This window comes from Meriones unguiculatus, chromosome 14 (assembly GCF_030254825.1).
Source record: "Meriones unguiculatus strain TT.TT164.6M chromosome 14, Bangor_MerUng_6.1, whole genome shotgun sequence".
Lineage (NCBI taxonomy): Eukaryota > Metazoa > Chordata > Mammalia > Rodentia > Muridae > Meriones > Meriones unguiculatus.
This window is the reverse complement of record NC_083361.1, coordinates 56,759,146-56,782,266: the sequence shown is the minus strand read 5'-3', so window position 1 is coordinate 56,782,266 and position 23,121 is coordinate 56,759,146. Positions and strand designations below refer to the sequence as shown.

At 44.6% G+C, this 23,121-nt stretch overlaps 1 protein-coding gene across 3 annotated transcripts in view; it reads right to left on the bottom strand.

The window, feature by feature from the left end:
- Positions 1 to 15,211, bottom strand: part of Fam169b (Protein FAM169B) — an 82,576-nt gene extending 67,365 nt beyond the window's left edge. For all 3 annotated transcript variants that reach the window (XR_009585563.1, XM_060367325.1, XM_021634671.2), the window contains exon 1: positions 15,155 to 15,211. Coding sequence is in view for 2 of the 3 variants with exons in the window: in XM_060367325.1 (XP_060223308.1) it covers positions 15,155 to 15,185 (31 nt within the window). In the remaining variant the exon portion in view is untranslated. The remainder of the gene's footprint in view (positions 1 to 15,154) is intronic.
- Positions 15,212 to 23,121: the final 7,910 nt, after the last annotated feature.

Genomic DNA, 23,121 nt, shown 5'->3' with positions numbered 1-23,121 from the left:
GGGGGAAAATCATACACACACACACACACACACACACACACTTGAACAAACTCCAACAACTTTATTTTTTCTCCCCACAGCTTATATATCCCAGCAAAATCTTTCAAGTAGTATAAAAATTACAATGTGCTTATTTTCTATTTTTCTTTTAGTAAATGATCATGGGAAAACAATACCTTTACATGAAAATCATTTTACACAGTACAGGTGAAGAAAACAAATTATTCCCACATACATTCGTAACCAAGCCATTTGTTATATATTAACGAAGTGTAAGCAAGCAAGGTAACTTTCTCAGCCAGTTTCTCTTTACAAAGAAAGGATCAATTATCTTATTATTTATCTAAATAAGTGATCTTATAAAAAATCTTAAAAGAATCACAAATATAAACTTTTATACAAAAAGTAATCAGTCATTTCTACTTAAAATCTGCAAGGTGCACATCTACTCATTAACATTTTTTTATTAAATCATATCAGGAAGCTGAGGGCAAAAACAGGTACAAGAAATCAATCATCACATTGATCACCAGCCCACCTTTAGCTACAGAATCTCATCAGCCAGTGACAGTCAGGCTGCTTTTGTTCTTATTCTCTGACCTCAAAAAATCCCCAGCTCAACTATTAAGAGTGTGCCTTTCAGGGAGGCAGGGTGGCAGACGCCTGTAATCCCAGCACTCGGGGAGGCAGAGGCAGGAGGATGTCTGTGAGTTCCTGACTCCAGGACAGCCAAGCCTACGTGAAGAAACTCTTGTCTCGAAAAACCAAAAGGAAAAAGAGAAAAGAGCATGCCTTTCTAAACTCCAAACTGCCCCCTAAAATTTTCTACATCAGAGCCACTAACAAGAACCTAACTTGGGCTAGAGAGATGGCTCAGAGGTTAAGAGCACTGGCTGTTCTTCCAACGGTCCTGAGTTCAATTCCCAGCAACCACATGGTGGCTCCCAACCATCTATAATGAGATCTGGTGCTGTCTTCTGGCACGCAGGCACAGATACAGGCAGAACACTATATACATAATAAATAAATAAATAAATAAATAAATAAATCTTTAAAAAAAAAAAAAAAAAGAACCTAACTTTACCAACAATCTCCTTCTCCAAATTCTTTCCAGGGGTGCTGATTGAGTCATTAGCGCGCTCCAGCAGCAATGCTTGAAAAAAGCTCAGGCACTGTTGTACGTACGAGTAACACTGCTCAGAGGGGTGGAGTTTTCACACAACTCGTAGATTAGGAGAGATGTGGAGACTTCGATGGCAACAAGCAGAGCAGTGCTCCAGAACAGCATCAAGTCCTCAGCACCCGTGCTGCACGGGGCTCTGCCTTTCCTTTGGCACATCCATTGTGGTTGTGCTAAACTGGTGAGCCGGATTCCGAGAGTTCTCACGCTGTCTGTTGACATAAAAGCACTTGCCACGAAGCCTCATATAACCTGAATCGATGCCAGGACCCACATGATGAGAGGAAAGAACCAGCTCTTGAACGTTATCCCATGACCTCCACAGGTGCGCTGTGGCAAAGTGTGCATGTATGTGCACACATATGTATGTACACACACACAATATGTTTTTTTTTTAATAGAAAGAAAAAACCCTAAATGATGACGATCACTCACCAAGGAATGATGGGAGGCAGGGCCCTATGTTCCTCAGACATCTCAAGAGTTAAGGTCTGGGTGCACATCCCTGCCGATTTCCTGGCATATGACTCCATCTACCCTGTTGCATGTTGTGAAACACAGGCTCTACAGATATGCTTGGGATGCAGTAGGGATAGGCCAAAGGGGGCTTCTGGTGCCAGCAAGTGTAGAAAGGGTAACGCAATATGACGCTAAGCTCATGACTAGGACTTTTAAACATTCTGGGGGTTGGGGATTTAGCTCAGTGGTAGAGCGCTTGCCTAGCTAGCGCAAGGCCCTGGATTCAGTCCTCAGCTCTGGAAAAAAAAAAAAAAAGACAAAACATTCTGTAGCAGGCTGCAGGGAGGTGGTGGCACATGCCTTTAGTCCCAGTTCAGGGGGCAGAAGCAGAGAGATCTCTATGAGTTCGAGGCCAGCCTGGTCTACAGATGGGAGTTCCAGGCCTGCTTTGGCTACATAGTGAAACACTGTTTAAAAAAAAGACAAAGAATGGAAAGAAAAGAAACAAAGAAACAAACAGAGAAAGAAACTTTTTCAGCAGGAGAAGTTGTTTCACTCAGATTTACTTCCCAAAGTTAGTTATAACAAGGGCCCCTGCTCCCAGAGTGCTATTGGCCATACCTTGGAGAGCAGTGTTGGAAATAGTGTGAGGGCAGAAGGACCCATCCCTCTCAGAGACAGGCAAGAGTCCAGAGTTCAAGGTCAGACCACGAGACCACGAAGAACCCGCCTCCAGGAAAGGCACCCATGGTGCTACAGAACATCTCTTTCCAATAAAGTAGAGAACAGAAGGTGAGGCCAATAAACACTGGGGATATTTTTGTTGTTTTTGAAAAGCATCTGATTGCCAAAATATTCTTAGCAAAGATTTTTTTTTTTAAATTGGAAGACAGAATGTAGAATATGTTAGAATTTTCTGAGCAGATGAGCAAAACTGTCAGGGAGTGAGAAGGCACTGTTGAAGGTCTGCAGGTGGCTGGCAGTGGAGGTTTTATTCCCCAGTAATTGACAGGCTGCCTGTTGCTCTGTTATCACATGGTTAATATTGGCCAACTTGCAACTTGTCAATGCCTCGGCTGAGAATAAATCGCTTGTCCCGCCTCTTAGATGGCAACATATGCAGATGACTTCATGTCATACCTACAAAAAGCTTTTACATAGTCCTTGTTTTGTTTGTTAATGAAATAAGCAATATATAAACCATCTCAGTGATAGGAAAGAGTTATCTATGGTTAGCTCCTAGTATTAGCTAATATAATATGACACATGGGCTTGGGCATCTTCATCATGTATGTAAATGCAGGATTTCTAATTCTCCTGTAGATAACTTTAGAAACTTAGATGTTGCTGAGATCTGCTAAATCATCCTACCTTCCAACGGTAGTTCTGATAGAATGTTTCAGTTCCTAACTGCTCTGAGAGTATGTGTATGAGAGAGAAATCTGACCTTCATATTTGTGCCATAGCATGCATGCACATGGCCCATGACATGAACACACATGACATGGGGGTATTATATAGTGTAATTACACACGTTTCTGTGGGTGAATGCTTAGCTGTCCGAGGAGGACATCAGGCACCCTGCTCTATCATTCTTTATCCTATTCCACTGAATCTGAAGCTAGGCAGATGAGCAGCAATCATTCAAAATGATCCTCCTCCGTGTCTGCACCCTACAGCCCTGAGATTGCAGGCGAGTAAGTGACCACGCTGAGCACATGGGTGCTGGGATCTGGACTTCAGGTTTTCATTATTCCAGTGCAGCAAATGCTCTCCCCTGTAAGCCATCGCTCCAGCTTCTAATTGCTTGTAGCACAAATGTCTCTGGCCTTGTAACCTGAATATCAGTGCCTCTTATTTTTGGGCAAATACGTAACCACATGGCTTTCTTTGTCCGCCCCAGATATGAATAATGACATTATATTTATTATAAGTTTAGGACACTATAGCTGGGCAGATACTCAGCTATTCTAACCCAACAGTACTGGCCTGGCCTATGTCCTGCCTCATGGCCAGTTCCCTGCCATCTTAGTCTTGTTCTGCCACCATTTTCTTCATCTGTGTCCTGACAGCAACTCCTTTCTCTTTCCATCTGAGTCTCAGTCTCTATCTCTGCTCTCTATCTCTGCCTCTCTCTCTCTCTGGGCCCAGAAGTCATGCCTTTTCCTCTCCTGTCCAGTTATTGGCTGGTAGCTCCTTATTTAAGCAATCATAAGGTAATGGAGAAAAATGTTTATAAGAGACAAAGGCAGGAGATACTTCCTAATAATAACAGTATCAAAGTCTGGCCTGTACTCAACTCTGGGTATGGAAATCAGCATTTGAATATACAAGAATAATTTTTATACAATGCACAAAAGCACCACTCCAACAACATATATATATTTTTTATTTTTTATTTTTTTCCCTGAATCACTCAAAAGCATATGAGATGGGTCAGCAAAGAAGATTCAGCAGGTCAAAGTGCTTGTTGAGAAAACCTGGTGACCTCAGTTGAAGACCTGGATCTGACTCTCAAAAGTCATCCTCTGACATGCACATATATGCTCTGGCATAGACACCCTGGCACTCAAAGAGATGCAAGTTGAGACTATAGCTTTCTGTCTATATATAGCTAAAGCATTCAAGAAAGTGTCCTATTCAAAGACAAATACAGAGTCCCAGGGAAGGGGGACAGAGAGCAGGAAATAAAATCTCCAATAACTGCTTCCATATGAATAGTGACCAAAGAGGTCTTCACCTCAACACAGCTGCTACAAGTTCAGGCTCCTTGCCGCTTGAGACCTGAAGCCACTCCATCCCAGCTGGTCATCTGTGACATTACTATTTGTCTGAGCTTTGCTGAAAGGGAGAAGGGGTTGTCACACACACACACACACACTCACACACACACACACACACACACGCGACAGAAAACCTGAGTCTTAGCATCCTGAATTTAATTGCTGAGAACGCATGAAAGTAAGAACGAGTGTGGCAGCCCTGCAGCTGGTGAGGGAGCCCTGTGGTAGGAAAACCACCCAGCATGGAACTAGAGCCACATACCACACAGGACGCAAAAGACAAAGAAAAATATCCTCTCACCGCTGGGATGCATTCACCACATGCCACAGGATGACAGCTCACAGACCCAAACCAAACATCAAAGCTGGTTACAGACATCACAAACTTCTTCTATACAAGAATCACATCCCCACGTGTTCACCTGCTACATTTCAAACAGCGAAACTTCTGAAGAGGGAAGGAAACGGGTTCCCAACCAGCATGTGATCTCTGTGAAGAGCAACGGGCAGAACCAAGGGACCCCAGGGCATTGGCGAGGCAGCCCACCGCTGAAGGACTCCGGCTTGTCCTTCAGACAGGAAGCACCTAAGAATGGGTGACGTGCAGCTGGCTCACCTGACCCACGTGAGGATTTGCCGAGGGGAAACATTCTCAACAACTAGACGTGCATCGTGAGAGCTGCCTTTTCAGAGTGTGCTAGACTCACGTGTCTAAAATAAGACTGGAAAGTAAACGGAACAGAATGCTGATCCCCGCATTGAGCTTGGTACCCACTCAGTTTTAACATGACAAAATGGAAAAGGAACACGATATTCCGCATTTGAAGGATAAACAACATTTCTAAAGTAGGAGAACTGGGGAGAAAGAAAGGATGGATTTTCGTGTGAAAAGGCACTTCTACACCTCACATCTACAGAGACAGCCGGTTTCCAAGGGGCTTTTACACGCACAGCTTGTGCGAAACACACACCAACCCCAGAGTCAATAAAGCCCAGTGCACTAACCCCGCTTCTCAAGTGGGGCAACAGAGATTCAAAGGCTAATTAGTAACGAGGTTAAAACCAAACCCAGACCTCGTCAGCAAAGCCCTTGATGACTCACCCTCCTACCAATTTATTCCCAAGGTTTTTGTGTATTTGCCTGTGCATCGGTGTGTGCCTGATGTCCACAGAGGCCAGAAGAGGGCGTGTGAGCTCTAGGAACTAGAGTTGCAGATAATGAATGAGCTGCCATGCAAGGTGCTGGGAGTCACACCCAGGTTCTCCTCCTCCTCCTCCTCCTCCGCAGCGGCGGCGGCGGTTTACTCTTTCTTTTTTTTTTAACATTTATATTATTTATTTGTCAAGCGGTTTATTCTTAACAGCTGAAAAGGCTCTGGTCACTTTACATGGCAGCCGGCGTTCAGAGTACACTAGACTTGTAAACTGTTCATAGCAGCACTGTTCACGAAAGCACAAAGCTAGAAGCATCTCCAACAACCACTGGCCAGAGAATACATGTATAAATGTGACAGACATTTAGCGGGGGGGGGGATGTTGCTCAGCTTTAAAAGGGAAGAGAATTTAACAGCAAGTGACATGGGCAGAGCTTGAGGACACTGCGCTAAGGAAAACAAGCCAGTCGGGAAGGAGAAAGGGTTTTCTACTTCCACCTACATGAGCTATTTAAAATAGGCAAGTGCAAAGGACCACATGACACGGATGTTTTCAGAGACACGGAGGCCACAGGTTTCTGTTCTGATGGAAATGGACGGTGGCAACAGTTCACACTGCACTGACCTAAACACTTTATAGTTAAAGTGGCGATAAATTTTATGTTATCGTGTATTTTACCAAAGCAAATGGACATTTGAAAACACTGAATATCTGGCTTCTGCCTTCAAGAGTTTTGTTTTATATGAAAATCACAATATAGATCCATGGTTATTTGAGATAGTTTCATTGCAATAAAATGCATACACAATTTCCCACTTACCCACTTCTACAGCTATGCGACATTAAGCACATTCGTATTACCGTGAAGTCATCCCTATGATAAACCCCCAGCACTTCCTCTTCCTCTCAGACGGGACAGGGCACACTCCACATTCCGGAGTCTAGCAGCTCTCCAGAGCCCGGCAGCCTTAAATCTGACTGCTTACGGGACATGTCACCGGAGTGTACCCAGGTAGTTTTTTTCCTTTTGCAACTGCCTCATTTCATTGAGCATAATGTCTTCAGAGTTCATCTGTGTGGTAGCACATGTTTGCTTTCAAGGATGAATAATAAATAGTCTGTTGTTGAGAACATTTTGTCTACAAAGGCCCCTCAGGAGCTCCCACCTCTTTACATACTATGAAAGACACCCCTTGGATATACAAATACTGTTCCCGCTTGCAGTCCTTCAGTCTACAAACCAGAAGAGGAATTACTGGACCACATGGTAATTTTGTTTAATCATTTTCAGAACTTCCATACCAATTTCTCCCTTTCTGGTAGCGGTAATGAAGCCTGAACCAAGACCTCAGGCAGACTAGGCAAGTGTGTGCTACTGCTCTCTCCGTACCACTTACCATACTGTAATATTTTACGTTTCCATCAACAAGACGAAAGGATTCCAGTTTCTCCACACCCTCAGCAACACTTGTGTTTTCTGTCTTGTTAATGCTTTGTTGCCACCCATTGGGGCTGAGGTGATAGTGTCCTGTGGTTTCCTGATGATTAGTAATATGGAGCATTTGTGCTTTCCTGATGAATCATAACATAGAGCATCTTTTCACATGCTCACGAATACATCTTCTTTAGGAAATGTCCTCTCAAGTCCTTTGCCAATATATTCTTAGCAGCCAACATAAACTTTGAAAATTTTGCAAGAACTGGAAAGAGAGAACTTGGTGTGTAGAATATTTAATGCTTTATCCAGAACGCACTGCGGTAAGAAACTGAGTCAGAGACATTTCCAAGAGTTCAGGCAAGCACGAAGACAGCCTAGACTAGAGAAAGCCATGTAGGTGGCATGAGAGATGACACATGTGAGCCAGGTTTTGACAAGCTGACCTACTACTTTAATCCCTCCTTCCAAATAGGCCACCTGGCAGCTTTCAACTGATGGTTTCATGAACTAAACCTGGAAGCAGCCTGAGTCTATTATGATTCTAGCATTACCAGAAAGTTAAGGAACATGCCAACAGAAGAGTAAGATGTACATTCCTCTAAAACACTAATATTTTCTAATATATAAGTATTATAAGTCAAAAAGTGTGAAAAGCCTTCAAAAGGATGGCTTTCACAAAATGCATTGAAAACTGGTGAAATCCAAGTTTGACCTTCTTCGATATTAAGCCACATGTGTATTTGGGCTAAGGATGAGGGTACCAGCCTTGTGGGAAGCTGACTTGTAAAATCTCCAAGCTCCTAGGGCACAGTGCACATCTTTAATCTCACCCACTCAGGAGGTAAAGGCAGACTATCCTTTATGAATTCAAGGCATTACTAGTCTACGTTACAAGTTCCAACCCAGTCAGGACTACATTGTTTTGTTTTTGAAGCAAAAACAATTTTTGTTTTTGAAACAAAAACAAAACAAACGAACAAAAAGACTAAGAAAAAAAAAAAGCCCCCTGAACATAAGGTGAAAGAAATCACCATTAAAGAGGTAGCATAGGGGGCTGGAGAGATGCCTCAAAGGCTAAGAGTACTGGCTGTTCTTCCAAAGATCCTGAGTTCAATTCCCAGCAACCACACAATGGCTCACAACCATCTATAATGAGATCTGGTGTCCTCTTTTGGCAAGCAGTCAGAATGCTGTGTAAATAATAAACAAATCTTAAAAAAATATATAAAAAAGAGGTAGCATAGACCCATAAAGACTGTACACACTGAAACCATGCAATAGAAGACGCCACTATTAAACATGCTCTGTAAACATTTACATTCAGGATAATAGGGGCCAAGACTTTTCACATTGTCCAATAAGATTTGAGGAGAAAAGAGAAGTACAATTTCTGAGAAGGAATGTCTTAGCAGAAAAAGTGACCCAGAATGTAGCACAGACAGACACAGCTGGTAAACTTGGAAAGCAAGTACGGAGAAATCAAGAGAAGAGGAACAAGATACAAGATGCTGTAACTGGCTAATTAAAGTTCCAGAAGGAGAAAAATTAGGAAGAATCAAAATGTGAAGAAACTGTAGATGAGTTTCTGAGAAACACCTAATCTTAGATTCTGTGATCTTAACCAATACCCCAAAGAAATTCCCACCTCAATACACTAGCCAAGCTGAAAAACAGCAAACAGATGCTCGTGCACAGAGAGAGAGATGTCACTGAAGGCATCCAGGAAGAAAGGACAGATCCTTCCACTTGGCTGCTAATAAGTGGACAGCTGCCTTCTCCACACAACTATGGAAGGCAAGACACAATGGAATGTCATTTTTTTTAAAGTAAGCTAAAGGAAAATAATATTCATCCTTCATCTAAAAAAAAAACAAAAAACAAACAAACAAAAAAAAAAAACAACTTCCAAGATATCGGATAAAATAAAGAAATATTTAGAAACTTATCTATCAGGGAGTTTGCTAGGAGTAAATTATTTTATAAATTCTTCTACATAATTATTTTTTATGTGTTAACATAAATGAAACTGACCTCATGAAGAAAAGGCTGGCCAGGGCTGGAGAAATGGCTCAGAGGTTAAGAGCACTGGCTGCTCTTCCAAAGGTACTGAGTTCAATTCCCAGTCAACCACTTGGTAGATCACAACCATCTACAATGAGATCTGGTGCCCTCTTCTGGCATGCAGGTGTACATGCAGACAGAACACGGTGTACATATAAATAAAAATCTTAAAAAAAAAAAAAAAAGGAAAGTCTGGCCAAGAAGAGATGGGCCCAAGAGAACAATAATAAACCTGAATAAGACTCTAAGCCAATGCTGACCACACAACATAAAACATTTCATTTAAGGAGCAAGAAAACATTTAATGGAGCTTAAAGTCACGAGTCATCATAAGTACATTTTGTACTTTTCTCATGGCTGTGACAGAATGCCTGACAAGACACTTAAGGAAGCATTTGTTCTGGTTCCCCATCTGAGGGGGAGGTCCATCATGAAGAGGAAGGCATGGCCGCAACAACAGCTCTGTGGTGGCAGGGGTTAAGAGATGGACGGCCGCTCACACACCACCCCCAAGTTCAGCAAGGAGAAAGAGATGGATGCTTGTGATCAGCTCTCTTTCTCCTTCTGATTTCGTCTAAGCACCCAGTCTGTAGGATGGTGCCACCCACACTCAGGGTATGTCTTTTCTCTTCAGTTTCCTCTCTGGAAACGCCCTTACAGACATGCTCAGAGATGTGTATCCTAGGTGATTCTAAATCTAGTCAAGTTGACAGTGACTATGAACCATCACAGTATGTGAGTTGAGGAGGAAACAATAGAAGAGAGCATTTGAAGGCCCTTAACTTATTCCAGGGGAAGTTAAAATTTGAATAATCACAGAATAAATTAATTAATTATGAATATTAAAATTTCAAAGTTAGCACTTAAAAGAAGAGAAACACAGTTATTAAATTTCAAAATAGAAAAGAATCGAGTTGGGGCAAGGATGGTGGCAATAACATTAAATATAGAAAAGGGGGCAGAAGAGTAAAAAGATGGGGCTGGAGAGATGGCTCAGAGGTTAAGGGCAAAGGTCCTGGGTTCAAGTCCCAGCAACCACATGGTGGCTCATAACCACCTATAATGAGAACTGGAGCCTTCTTCTGGCATGCAGGCATACAAGCAGGCAGAACAATGTATATATAATAAATAAATAAATATTTAAAAAAGATTAAAAAGATGATCTGCCTATTATTATGTTTAATTGTGATCAAAAGCAGATAGCATTAACAAGTAACTAGATTTTCATTGCATAGATTTTAAGTTATATTTTTACATCAATTTTTTAAAAATATTTTTGACTAATATTCATGCATGACGAGGAAAAAAAAACACATGAATAAAGCAATGTCTTCCCTTCTGTTTAGCTGTATTTTTTTTTCTTTTCTTTTTTTTGGACAGGGTCTCACATATCCCAGACTGGCTCCAGCCTCACCGTGGATTTCCTCACTTCTTCCTCTGGATCATGGGGACTGAGCCCAGGGCTTTGGGAACGCTGGACAAGCCCTCTACCACCTGAGCTACATCCCTACCCACCTACCACCCACCTCTTTTCTGTGTGCAAGAGGCTCTGTCCAAACCTGTATCATACAGATCACTTGTAGGGAAACATAAAAGTCAAGTGAGCAACACCCACACACACAACAGAGCCCACTCATCATGGGGCAGAGTAACAGAGCACACCTGGGCAATGGGCTGCAATATGCGAGCAGCTTTCTGAGCCCGTGAGGACTCTACAGGCTCCTAACTTCTCACGTACTTACCACTGAATGAAATATTCAGAGAATGATTAGCATGTCTTCATTGCAAAGGCAATGAAGAGACGAACACAGCTTTCTCTCTGTTAGCGGAATTTTCAAGTCGTGGTTACAGACTTGGTTTCCAAGAACAACACATTTATCTTAATTTCAGCAAGTCAAGCTGTCTAGCTGGAGACATGGTGTCCCTCCCTGGCAACACATATGGCAAAAAGATCTCATCCCCGTAGTGCTCATTCTGGATATCAAACGCCCAGTGGCTGTCCTGTCTCGAAGGCACAAACACCTGTGAAAGATTTGTATGTCCTGAGAACCAATGGACACTGTTTTCTCTTAGAAAAGTGAGGCCACACACAGCTTAGGGATCCTGAATGACCGAATGCAATGGTTTTAATGTGAGAGGGTTTTAGAGACCTGGGAAAGGAACAGGAAGACCAGCAGGGGTTCTGCTATATTATATACATCTATATAAACAAACCTTAAATGGCTTTAAATTCATAAAGCTTTGGGTCCTGTATCCAAACTGGCTGATCACTAACTCTGGAAGGTAAGCCCTTAACCCAAGGGGGGCTGTGCAAGCAGCCTAGATTTGTTTTGTTGCTTTGTTTTGTTTTTTGGGAGTGGCAGTGGCAGGAGACAGTCTCAATATGTACCCCAGATTGACCTTGACCTTGTATTTCTCCTGCTTCAACTTCCAGGGCACTGGGATTACAGGTGTGCACAGCATTTCAAAACCACAACTGTCCCATCCTGATTAACTGCACTCTGACCTTCAGCTACGACCAACAGTCACTGAACTGCAATTGAATCGCCTGCCTGGTCTGCAAAGCAAGTCTAGGATAGCCAAAGCTACACAGAGAAACCCGCCTCAAAAAAAAAAAATTGCCACAAACCATTTCCTCTATCACAAAGCACATTCACATTCTACAGCCCTTCAGGTAGAACTTCCCAGGGCTTCACACCAAATAACATTAGAGGAGACAGGAGCCAGTGATGATCAGTCAGCCTTCCATCCCACTGCTCAGTCTCTGAGTCCTGAGTCAGATTCACTCCATCTGACTAGACCACGAGGAGGAGCCCCGCCACATCCGGTCCAGCCTCAGGAAATGCCAGTCCCGGTTTGGTGCAGAAGTCTGGTAGGGAGTGAACAAGAACTAGCTACACAGTATACATACCTCACTACACCAAGAATCACAGAAAGGAAAACACACAGATACTCAGCTACTGGGAGAACGTGGCCCTTCTAGGAGTCAGGCTACCCAGAGCCCTGGCCAGAGCACTCTGCCCAAAGCACAGCAAGCCTGATACATCTGATGACAAAGCCTCCCTCCCAGCAATCCTTGCTACATGCTGAGCCAACAAGGGCTTCTGACAGCACCCAAGAGGAACCGATTCCTCCATTTCCTCTCAGGGAGCTCAGGGCACTAAGATCTACTGGGGTCCTGCTTTCACGAAGACAGAGATCTGCTTGGATAGGGAGCGGCAGGCAACCTTCACAGCCAACCAGACTTTTAGACACTGCACTACTGCCCCTTCCTTCTCTTTCCTTTCTCACTGGAAGCCCCAGTGAGACTCGGACCCGGTAGGCAAGAGCTCTGACTTGAGCCATACCAGAAACTGGCCCTGCCAGAAACCTCCATTTCCACGCCAGTGTAGCGCTGGCCAGGTACACACAGCCCATCTCTAGGCCTCCGGTTCCTCACCAGTAAACTGTGACGCAGAGGTCTGTTACAATAATGTTTGAGAAGGGCTCAGGACAATACCTGACATAAAGCGCTCCTAAAATTAAGTGCACACCCTCCTCCCCAAAGGGGGGAGAAAAAAGTATACACAGGCTTGGCAGGTAAAGGCCCCCAAACCTGATAACCTGAGTTCAATCCCTGAGTGCGACAGGATGAGACCTCCAGCTAAGGCAAGGTCTTCTTTTTCTCACCTCTGCAAACGCCTTCCAAACTATAGCTATGTCTAGTCCCTTTAGAGTCCTGTGGCATCTGCCCTCCCTTCCCCAGTCCCATTTCTGGGCCACTGTGACAGACCTCAGGTTCCTCAGCCTTAGGATCTGCCCATTGCTTCTTTACTTCCTGGTACTGGCCCTGAGGGTCTGTTGAGGGCTCAAAAATGATAGCCCCACACAGGACCTTAAAAAAAAGAAAGAAAGAAAAAGACACTGAAAGGCCACCAAACGAGGCCTCACTCACTTCTCTCCTGTCCCTTGACCCTTTTGCCCACTTCTGAAGAAGTTCATGAAAACCATGAGAGTTCATGCTTGCTTGCTGGCTGTTACCTGTCACTGCTCTCAGCTTCTTTAGCAGCCCAAATTATCAGAATATCCAACTTTTCAAAAGCCAAAATAAACGGCTTTCTCTACATTCACTCACCAGCAGTGAGTTCTCACATACACAGGGCCTCAACTAATCCTTATGAGGCAGCTCAGTCCTTAGTTCATAACGGAGGGAAGAAGTTCAAGGTAAAAGATGAGGATGGTAATAGGACCAGGCTGTGTCTGGCTCTCTCCTTTCTTTCCACTCTATTCTAAGCTGAAATGACAGCAACAGATGGCCCAGTGGAACCTAAGAAGGTTTTTGGCATCAGGGAAATTAAAAACATGTAGAGAGAGGGAGGGGGGGAATGAATGCAGGGGGGAACGCTTGGGGCATGTCAGGATGTAAATTATTGTGGGGTACCCCCAAATTCCCTTTGGACAGTACTGCTCCCAAACCAAACCTACCAGGGGGCCCCTCATGCGAACACAGAGCACAGCTGTGAGAGGAGTGTCACATGTCCTTTCTCATTTCTCAGCAGCGAAGCTAAGTAGGGGCTGGCATGTCGCCTCACCTGAAAGCATAATTTTTCCTTTCATGCTTCTCTGCTAAAAAGAAAGGGATTCCCCAGTAGACGAGATTTGCTCAAGCTGTTTCTGGAAACAGCTATCAAAGCTCAGGCAGCAGTTCAACTATGCAAGCCTCCAACCCATTAGGATCTAACACATGTGGAAATGATAAATGTGAGCCTGCTGTGTGTCATCTGAACCGTCGGTGACCATCGAAACCGCAGCAAAGGTCGAAGTGAGCACAGGAAAATCCATAAACCGGTTTAGGCCAACTACACTTTTCCAGAAGACGAAATCCTGATTCTTTTTCCCATTAAAATGCAGCGGGGCTGGAAGGGGAGGATCTCCGGAGCAGGAGCTGGGAAGGGCCTCTCACTCCGGAGCCCCTCACTTCCAGGAGAGGAGGGAGGCCGGCAGCAAAGATGGGAGTAATGAGAGAATGCTGAATTTAATAAACCCTAGGGGCCTTCTCCTGTTTTGTAGATGGGGAAGATAAGATCAAAAAAAAGCAAGCCTCCTTTCCCTCCCCCTTTACTCTAGTTTTCCAACAGTAAACTGCAAAGACTTACTATCCAAGTCTTTAACACTTATTTTCTGGGGGGATAAAAAACGTGCAAAAATAAAACAAAAGAAACTATGACCCTTTCCAAAATGTAATACAAACTTTTTCTTAATCTCGAGATCAACTAAAAGCTTTACTAATCCATGTAATTAGCTAACGGCTACATTCTCTATCTCACTCACCTGAAAATAGGGAGAGAGAGAAAAAAAAAAACAAACCTCAATTGTAAAGTTTAACGTAGATCACGAGGGCGAGCGGCTACCTGCCGGTGCCACTGCCTTCCAAACGTCTGCCGTGGTTTACTTTCCTGAGCTGTTGAAAAGGTGGACTGCACGTGGCCTGACCGTGTGGGCCAGGTCGCCTAGCAAAAGGCCTGGATTGGCATTACCCGAGGCCTCGGAGGTAGCGGGCTCAGGGATGTGTCTTCAAATCCAGGCTCCGCTGAAAGCTCACCGGGCTGGAAGAGGCGTGTGGGTTGTGTGCCTCGAGCCTGAGAAAGGCTGACAGCGAGCGTGCGCTCCAGCGACTCTTCTCAGCTCAGGCCCCACCAGGGTCCTCCTCTCTAGAAAGTGGGAACGAACTGCTATGCAGAATTCTCCCCCACGGTGAGGTTCCCATTTCCTAGACGGCTGCCGAGAATCTAGCACCTCCGAGCTGGTTCCCCACCCCCCACCCCACCCCACTCCCGGCTGGCCACCAAGCCCAGGTCCAAAAGTCCCCGAGGCCGGTGTTGAGGGTTGGAGGGGGATCCAGCCCAGGGCCCTCGAGGGTTTCAACTGTAGAGGTTCCTCCTGCAGCTCCCGCTGGCCCTGAACTTAAATGCTCCGGAGGAAGAGAGGGAGCTGCGAGGCCTTCAGCTCTGACCGCACCCCAAGCTGCGGTGGCGACAGGTGCGCGGAGCCCTGCAGCCTGGTGTCCCCAGCTGCCGCGCGCCCTCCGCAGTCCCTTACCTGTGGCTCCGCGGACGGCCTCAACCTCCATGCTCCCGATCTGTGTGTACCGCGTGTCTGCCCAACGCACACCCCAACCCCCACCCCCAAGGCCACCACCCTTCTACCTTGGCTCCCTAGGGGCTGCCCCGCCTCTGTCACCTCCCCTGGGGCTTTCTCCTTCACACTCCCTGCCTCCAGGCTGCCGGCGCTTCTTATCTTCTCCCACAGGACCACCGCCCGTAATTTCTTTACCTTGCCTTGACTCCACAAGGTTCAGTCCACAAAAAGAAAAATCTGAGCCAAAAATGAGTTTGTTGCTGTTGCTGTTGCTGTTGAGCTTCCGTACACACTGGCACGCACCCTCCTCCCCAGTGTCCCTAGGCCTGTAGTGGACAGATTTTTTTTTCCCCACCATGGTCCCTTCTGTATTTATGTGCAAAAATCATTTGCATTGACCCTTTTCAAAAACTTAGCACGGCTGAAAAATAGCTAAAAATGTAATATACGTACACCTAAGGCAGAGCATCCAGGAATCATTCTGACCCATTTCAGTGTCTTCCCCACAGTCTCCTGGAAACGGCAGTGTGCCCACGATTTAGTAAATGGTCAAACAGGTGCTCCTTCGACAAAGCAAAATTCGACGTCGACAATTCCCCTCGCCCCGGGTATATTCAGCTGTCTCAAAATATTGCTTTGGGAGGATGCAAGGGTTAATGACTTCAGATTTCACCTTTCAGCAGATCATGGTGGAGACACACCTAAGGTCCCAACTCCCAGGATGTCTGAAGGAGGAAGAAGGCTTGGGCCCCTTAGTTGGAGAACGGGTCTGGGTAGTCCAAGGAGATCCTGAAAGTGGCATTGGGGGACACACCAGGTGGGTGTGGGCTTCTCAGGAGAGTCTTTACAGCGTATTTGTTGATGGGATTCAGGCCGGGGACAAGCGGCTGAGGTGCCCATTTAACCAAAGCGGACCTGGCACCCAGGCTCTCCCAGCAGCCCTCAGCCCCTGCCTGTTACTGCCCGGCTTTTCTCTCTCCGTGAGTTTGGTGAACCCACCCCAGAGCTGTCCCCACTAAACCTGCATTTATATACTCTAATTTGGCTTGAATTGGCTCATATCCTCAGCGGAAATAACCTATCAGTTGTTAAGACACTTCACAATATTTATAAGTGCCTTTAGGTTGCCATAAGTGTCTTCACAATATAGCCATATATATATGCATACATGTTTTATATATATATGTGTGTGTGTGTGTGTGTCTTTGATAAGCATTGATTTTACTCAAGCTATTAGCATTAGGTTGAAAGTTTATTAATCTGTACTGCAGTATTTTTAAGGCCTTGTTACCATACTCTAAAGATTTTTATTTTACACATTTTCATATAGAAACTGAAAATATACATACGTGCCTGGGTACATAAGTAAAGAATTAGGGTCTGCATCGTTCCTTGCTTTTCATTTCTTTTCCCAAACTCAATGCTGAGTTAGGTTTTTCCTCTTTCTGTTCCTTAGTTTTGTTCCTTGCTAAGGTAGACTGAGCCAAGCTCACAGCTAGAACAAAAGTCTAAACTTGCTTCTGATGATTTTATTAATATTGCTTTGTTTAAACTTGTACCAACAAATGGCGAAGGAGGGGCCTAGCCAGTTGCTTGAAGGCAAACCTGCCTCTGGCAGGCCTGGCCTTCCCCTATTCCCTCTGCCTTTCTGAAAACCATTAGATTGCATTCCTAAAGCTGGCCACCAACGTCCATTCCTCCTCCTGAGACTGAGGATCAAGGACCAGCTATCCAAGTATCAAATGCCCCCTTTTGGCTCACCTAATTAACATGCCCAATCAAAATTAACCAACTCATCCTAACGGGAGGCTCGCCACCCCCTTTTGTTTTTACCTTTATAAACTGACATTTTCCTAGGAGCCATGTCCATTTCCTCTCTGTCCTGAGGCAGTCTTTTGCTCCAAGACAAATATCCCTTCCTCTTCTTCCTTATCTTCTATCTTCTGTCTTTCTCTTTGATGCTAATTCCTGCCCCTTGTATAAATCTCCTCTGTGCTGAGACCTTAGTCTTTGGTTGTCTTGTGTGGATACCAGTCCCTTCAAATAGTATCTTACTGTTATAGCTCAGGCTAATCTTAAAAATCTCCATCCTCCGGCCTTCAGGCTTCCATGTATTGGGACCACAGCCATGCATTACCTGCACCCATTTATTTCCATATATTAAATGGTGTAGACTTCCCTTGTGTAGCAGTTTCCGCTCAGATTAAAACCTTCCATTATTGAGAGAAACTTCTTGGTGTTTGTTTTGATACATGGTTTTTTAGTGTGGCCCTGGCTGTCCTGGCACTCACTCTGTAGACCAGGCTGGCCTTGAACTCAAGGAGATCTGCCTGCCACTGCCTCCTGAGTGCTGGGATTAAAGGCTTGAGCCACCACAGCCAGGCCTTGAGGGAAACTTCTTTAAACCAAATGTTTATAAGGAAGAGAAACAGCAGAAAAACAAATACTGCAGGGAAGCTCCTTAGGATAGGAAATAAATAACAAAATAGCTTCAGGAAATCCTTGAAACTGACCAGCTTCTCTAGGCCCCTCCCTCCAAAGACTATGTATGTAACTAGTAAAGACTACTGAGAATCAATCTCAGATTGCCTAGAAGGAGTTGAGACCAGATAAATTGCCAAAAATGGGGAGAGGGATGGTGGGTGGGAGAGGAGTGGCTAAGCTGCCTATTAGAAGTTCAGACCAACTGAGCCTCCCTGAAAGAAAATTCTCTAACCTGTCATCTACCTGCAGGCTCTGCAGCATGCTTCAGGTTCCCAGCTTTTGTGAGCAGTCACCTATGCTAGGGTGGGCTTTGGTGATGCAGCTGTCTTTATTTCTGCTCCTGTTAGTAACCCCTCACTCATATTCCTGTAACCCCAATACACTCACTGATTCCAAGCCAGAGTTTGTTAGTAACTGTACTTTGGTTTGTCTTGTGACCTTTGGTCTGCTGTCAGTTCCCTATCTGTGGTGAGTAAGTTTGTTTATACCACACTGTCCTGAGAGAGATGGGTCAGCGGCTGAAGGTGCTTGCAATGAATCCTAGTGACTTAAATTTAATTTCCAGAACCAACATAAAAATGGAAGGATAGAACTAAGATAAAGTTGTCCTCCTGTTAGGGTCTGAGAATCCGGAAAATAACCCTCTAGGAAAACCAAATTACAACCAACAAAATAACTTTATTTGAAAACTGATAGATATATCAGGGACATAGTTGGATTCGGGATCCAAACCATGTCATAGGGGGGTAGAGCAAGACAACTTTTTAAAGCAAAAACCCACAAATTAGGTGGGGGTCAGGGCATCCAATGAGATACATGCATACATTGTATGCTCCAATGCATTTCACACCTAGCATTTTACGTGGGTTTCTGTATCAAGTATCTCAGATGGCTTTCTTGCTAACTTGGCCTGTGTCAAGGCCAGCCAATCCGGGCCCATTCAACAGCTTCCAGATTTCTGTCTTGACTAGGTGCTAACCAACAAAGTGAGAGACCAAAAGATAAATTAACAGCTATTATTAAGACCTGAAGTAGGCACGGATAGAAGTCTACTAATGCCCTGAGGGGAAGAGCCACCTCACTGCATTCTTTCCCCACCCACTAGAGATGCAGTTGCTAGGAAACTGGGCCATCCCCCTAGGGAGGGACACCTGGTCTTTAATGGTCTGGGGACCTTCCTATAGCCAATTGATTCAAAATGTAGCATTTTGACCAATAGATGCTTGCCAAGCAGGAATCGCCCCTGCCTTGGGCATGCTGGGAGGGACCAGAATCTATAAATCACCCAACTAACCTGGGCACGGCACGGGGCGCTCAGCTCACACCGCTTTGGCGGTGGGGCTGTGTAGGCCCAAGCTGCAGCTTGTAATTTACAATAAAAAGAACCTCATGTATTTACAGCAGAGTCTGTTTATTCCTGGTCTTTTGGGGTTCGTGAACTGGGCAGAACAAAAGCATAGAATGAGATATTGTGATTTAGACACACTGGGAACACTTGACTTTGAAGCTGTTTCTAGGGATTTATCATAGTACAAAATGGAGACTATATACAAGATGGAGTCTCTGTAGCTAAGGAGGTCCCTAACACTCTGACCTGCACACTTGCACTGTGGCATAGGTACCTATTCATGCAATAATAATTTTTAATTAAAAAAATAAAAGGTAGGCTGGGTACGATGGTGCATGCCTGTAATCCCAGCACTCAGGAGGCAGAGGCAGGCGGATCGCTGTGAGTTGGAGGCCAGCCTGGTCTACAAAGTGAATCCAGGATAGCCAACACTATACAGAGAAACCCTGTCTCAAAAAACCAAACTAAGTAGATAGATAGATAGACAGACAGATAAAAGGTATATTTTCCTTTATAAGGTAAATATCTCCTTAAATACACACACACATACATATGTCTATATAAACTTCCATAATATATATACTTTCGTTTGCTATTTCTACAACCATTTCACACCATTGGAACTGCCAAAGCTTAACCATGTACTTGGATTTCTGAGCCACCAAGCCTCAGAACCAGCTAAGGTTCTTTCAAAGGCCTTGCATACATTCCTTCACGGATTTACCCCGAGATATTTGCTGACACTTGAAGGCTATCACAAAAGGCTCCTCCCTTTTACTAATTACCTTAGAATTAATTATTGCTGGTAAACAAAACTTTCAACTTAGGGCACAAGCTGGTCTCAGACACTCCTGAGGTCTGACATGCTCAGAAGTTGCCATGGATTTCCTAAGCAGAGGATCAGATTGTCCACATGACATGAGGCGTTGTATTTCTAAGTCTTCTGAAAACAGACTCAGCCACTTAACACTCACCACTGACACCAAAATTGCCCTGGGCCCTAAGCCAACATAAAAGGAAAATGCCACCTATATCTGTGTGGAGAGGAGAGGCCCTGCAAAGACCCAGCCGTGCGCTTGATATGGCCCCTGTCCAAGAGGACTTTTTAAGTACCACGCTATAGCCTTCATCTGGCCATAGTTATCAGCACAGGAATTTCCTGTGTTAGGAATACAGCTGTTGAGTCATTCCCAGGGTCTTAGAGAAATTCAACAGTAAGAGTCCAGCAGCTAAACAATAGGTCCAGCAAGCCCCTGGATTGTAATGAATAAACAGATTCCTGCTGCAACAGTTGTTACTACTGAGTGAAGGAGATGTACTTCCTTAAGAAAAAAAAAAAAAAAAAAGAGTGATGAAGTTAGTAGAAGCCTGGAAAATGTGACAGGCAAAAACCACAGCTAAAACTTTGTGCTACAGCATGTGGCGGAAGAACGGTATTTTCTGTTGTGACCTAGAAGACTTGCAGGAGTTTAAAAAGATGAACTAAAGAACAACCACTTCATAATCCGTAGAGGAAGTTATAAAATACGCTACGTTAACTGGGCATGGTGTTCCTACAGGAGTGAGGAGACTAAGAGAGAATAACTTGAACCTAGTAGTTCCAGGCCGTCTTAGACAACACCTGGAGACTCCAAGTCAAAAAGAAAAGAAAAACAGAAACTCATTTTCTATACCAGTTTCCTATGGAATGCTCAAAATAATTCCGTCATTGTAATAAAGCCCCTAATATCTCATCTTTCTGTTGCTTTAAAAGGTTCAAATGGCCAGTTCTTGATGGTGCACACCTTTAGTTCCAGCACTCGGGAGGCGGAGGCAGAGGCAGGCGGATCTCTGTGAGTTTGAGGCCAGCCTATTCTACAAAGAGAGTCTAGCATAGCCAAGGCTACACAGAGAAACACTGTCTCGAAAAAACAAGAACAAAACAAACAAACAAAACAGACAACAGACCACCTACTTCCTTTGTTTCATTTTTGCATTTTTGTTTTGTTTTGCTTTTGGCGTTTTATACACACACACACACACACACACACACACACACACACGGATCTTACCAATTCAACCAATTCAGCCAGCCCAGCTGGCCAGTGAGCCCGAGGGGAGCCTGTCTTCACCTCTCCCAGTGCTGGGATGACAGGCATGCACCACCATGCCTGGAATGTTTATGTGGTTGCTGGGGATTGAACCCAGGTTCTCAGGTTCATTGACTGAGCTATCTCCCCAGGCTCCTAAGTCACTTTATCTTTGGGTCCTAGAACCCTAACTAGGGCAGCAAGGGAGTGAACAAAAGACAGACACAAGGACACACAGGAAAGCTGGGACTGGGTGGACTGGGCTGGCTTTTGGAGAACCAACAACGCCCTGGAAGCTCAGCTTATGTATTATACACAATGCCCAGGGAGGCTTGGTCAGCGCATGCAGCCCAGCAGGAGGCAGCACTTGTGGTCGAGAGCTGAGTCAAGGAGATGGGTTTAGCTGATCTGGGTAGGGGCTGTCTCTGTAGTCCTCGGGCTCATCCAGGGGCAAAAAGCTGTGATGGACATTTACTGCACACGCTTGTCAACATCCACACGGGGACCAGAGCACGCCTTTCCCCTGCCTCTGAGCTTCCCCCAGGAAGGCTTTGCCATTCCTCTCAGCCCTGCCTGGGGAATGCTTTGCCACTTTCATGGGTTAAGGTGTTGGGGGCCTTGACCAGGCTCTGCCCGTGTCAGCCGCAATCATTTCCTCAGGGCTTCACTTGCTCTCTGCAGCACAGAGTTGGCACTTATCTGTGAAGAGAGCTCTGGAGAGGTCCAAAGCAAAAAACAAGACCCACCCCTGTATTCACTATGTGTTTTCCCTAAAAAGATAAACCTATGCTAACATTTAATTTATAAATTAGACCCAGGGAAAGATTATCAGCGATAACTAATAATAAATAGTCAAATAGGACAGTTATAACAATATGCTGTAATAGGACTAGCCAAGATAGATAGATAGATAGATAGATAGATAGATAGATAGATAGATAGATAGATAGATAGATAGGTTGTTTTTTGTTTTTGTTTTTTTTGGTTTTGGTTTTTTGTTTTTGTTTCTCAGTGTAGCCCTGGCTGTCCTGGAACTCCCTCCGTAGACTAGGTTGGCCTCAAACTCAGAGTTCTCCTTGCCTTTCCCTCCTGAGGGCCGGGGATTAAAGGCGTGCGCCACCTCCTCCTGGCTGCCGACATTATTTCTTAGGGCCATTATTAAGAGTTACACAAACACAAGTCGAATGATACCTGCACAGTGTGCCTGCTAAGCACGGGAGCTCCAAAGTGATAAAGGGGCGGGCAGCATATACAAAGTTGATACACTGGACACAGTGACGGTTCATATCCAGGCAGGACAGAGCTTAACAGTGCAAGACTGTCACACTCCTTCAGACAATGCAGTGTTATAACTAGAATTTTCATGCAGTATTCCCAGGCTACTAGCAACCATGGGCGAACGGAATGTTTACAAAGAGGTACTAGTGTAACCTACTTAGTATTCAGCCTGCTGAAGTTTTGTCCCAGTACTTTATACCATAAGTTTCCCGTAAGAGAAATATTTCATTCGAGGGGATTTCACAGAGTACAACCCGCAGCCCCCATCCATCCTATCACCTATGTTTGTACAGCCCAGGACCCAAAAATAGTTTCTACACTTGTCAATAGTTACAAAAAGAAAAAAAAAAAAAAATTCAAAAGAAGACAATTTCATGACATGTCACTATTCTAGGAACTTTTAAATTCGGCGTCTAAAATAGTCACTGGAGCGGGGCCAGAGCTGATTTACATAGCATCTATGCTACGTGCTCACCACACCAGGAACTGGAAAGCTTCATCAGAGGCCATGGGCAAGGCAAAGCTAGAAGGACTTCTTGACCGGCCTTTTATAGAAACTTTGTAGCTGCCCACCCTTGGGGTTCAAGGGAGCGGGAGAGATGACTCTCAAATATGAGGTGACATTTTTGAGACTCAGTTAGTGCTTTGACAAGAAGCAATTTGGCCACAGGCTGTGTGATTGACAGTAGCAATGAGAAGTGGGTCCGGAAGCGGAGATGTCTGACATAGAGGAAGGCTATGTTAGCATT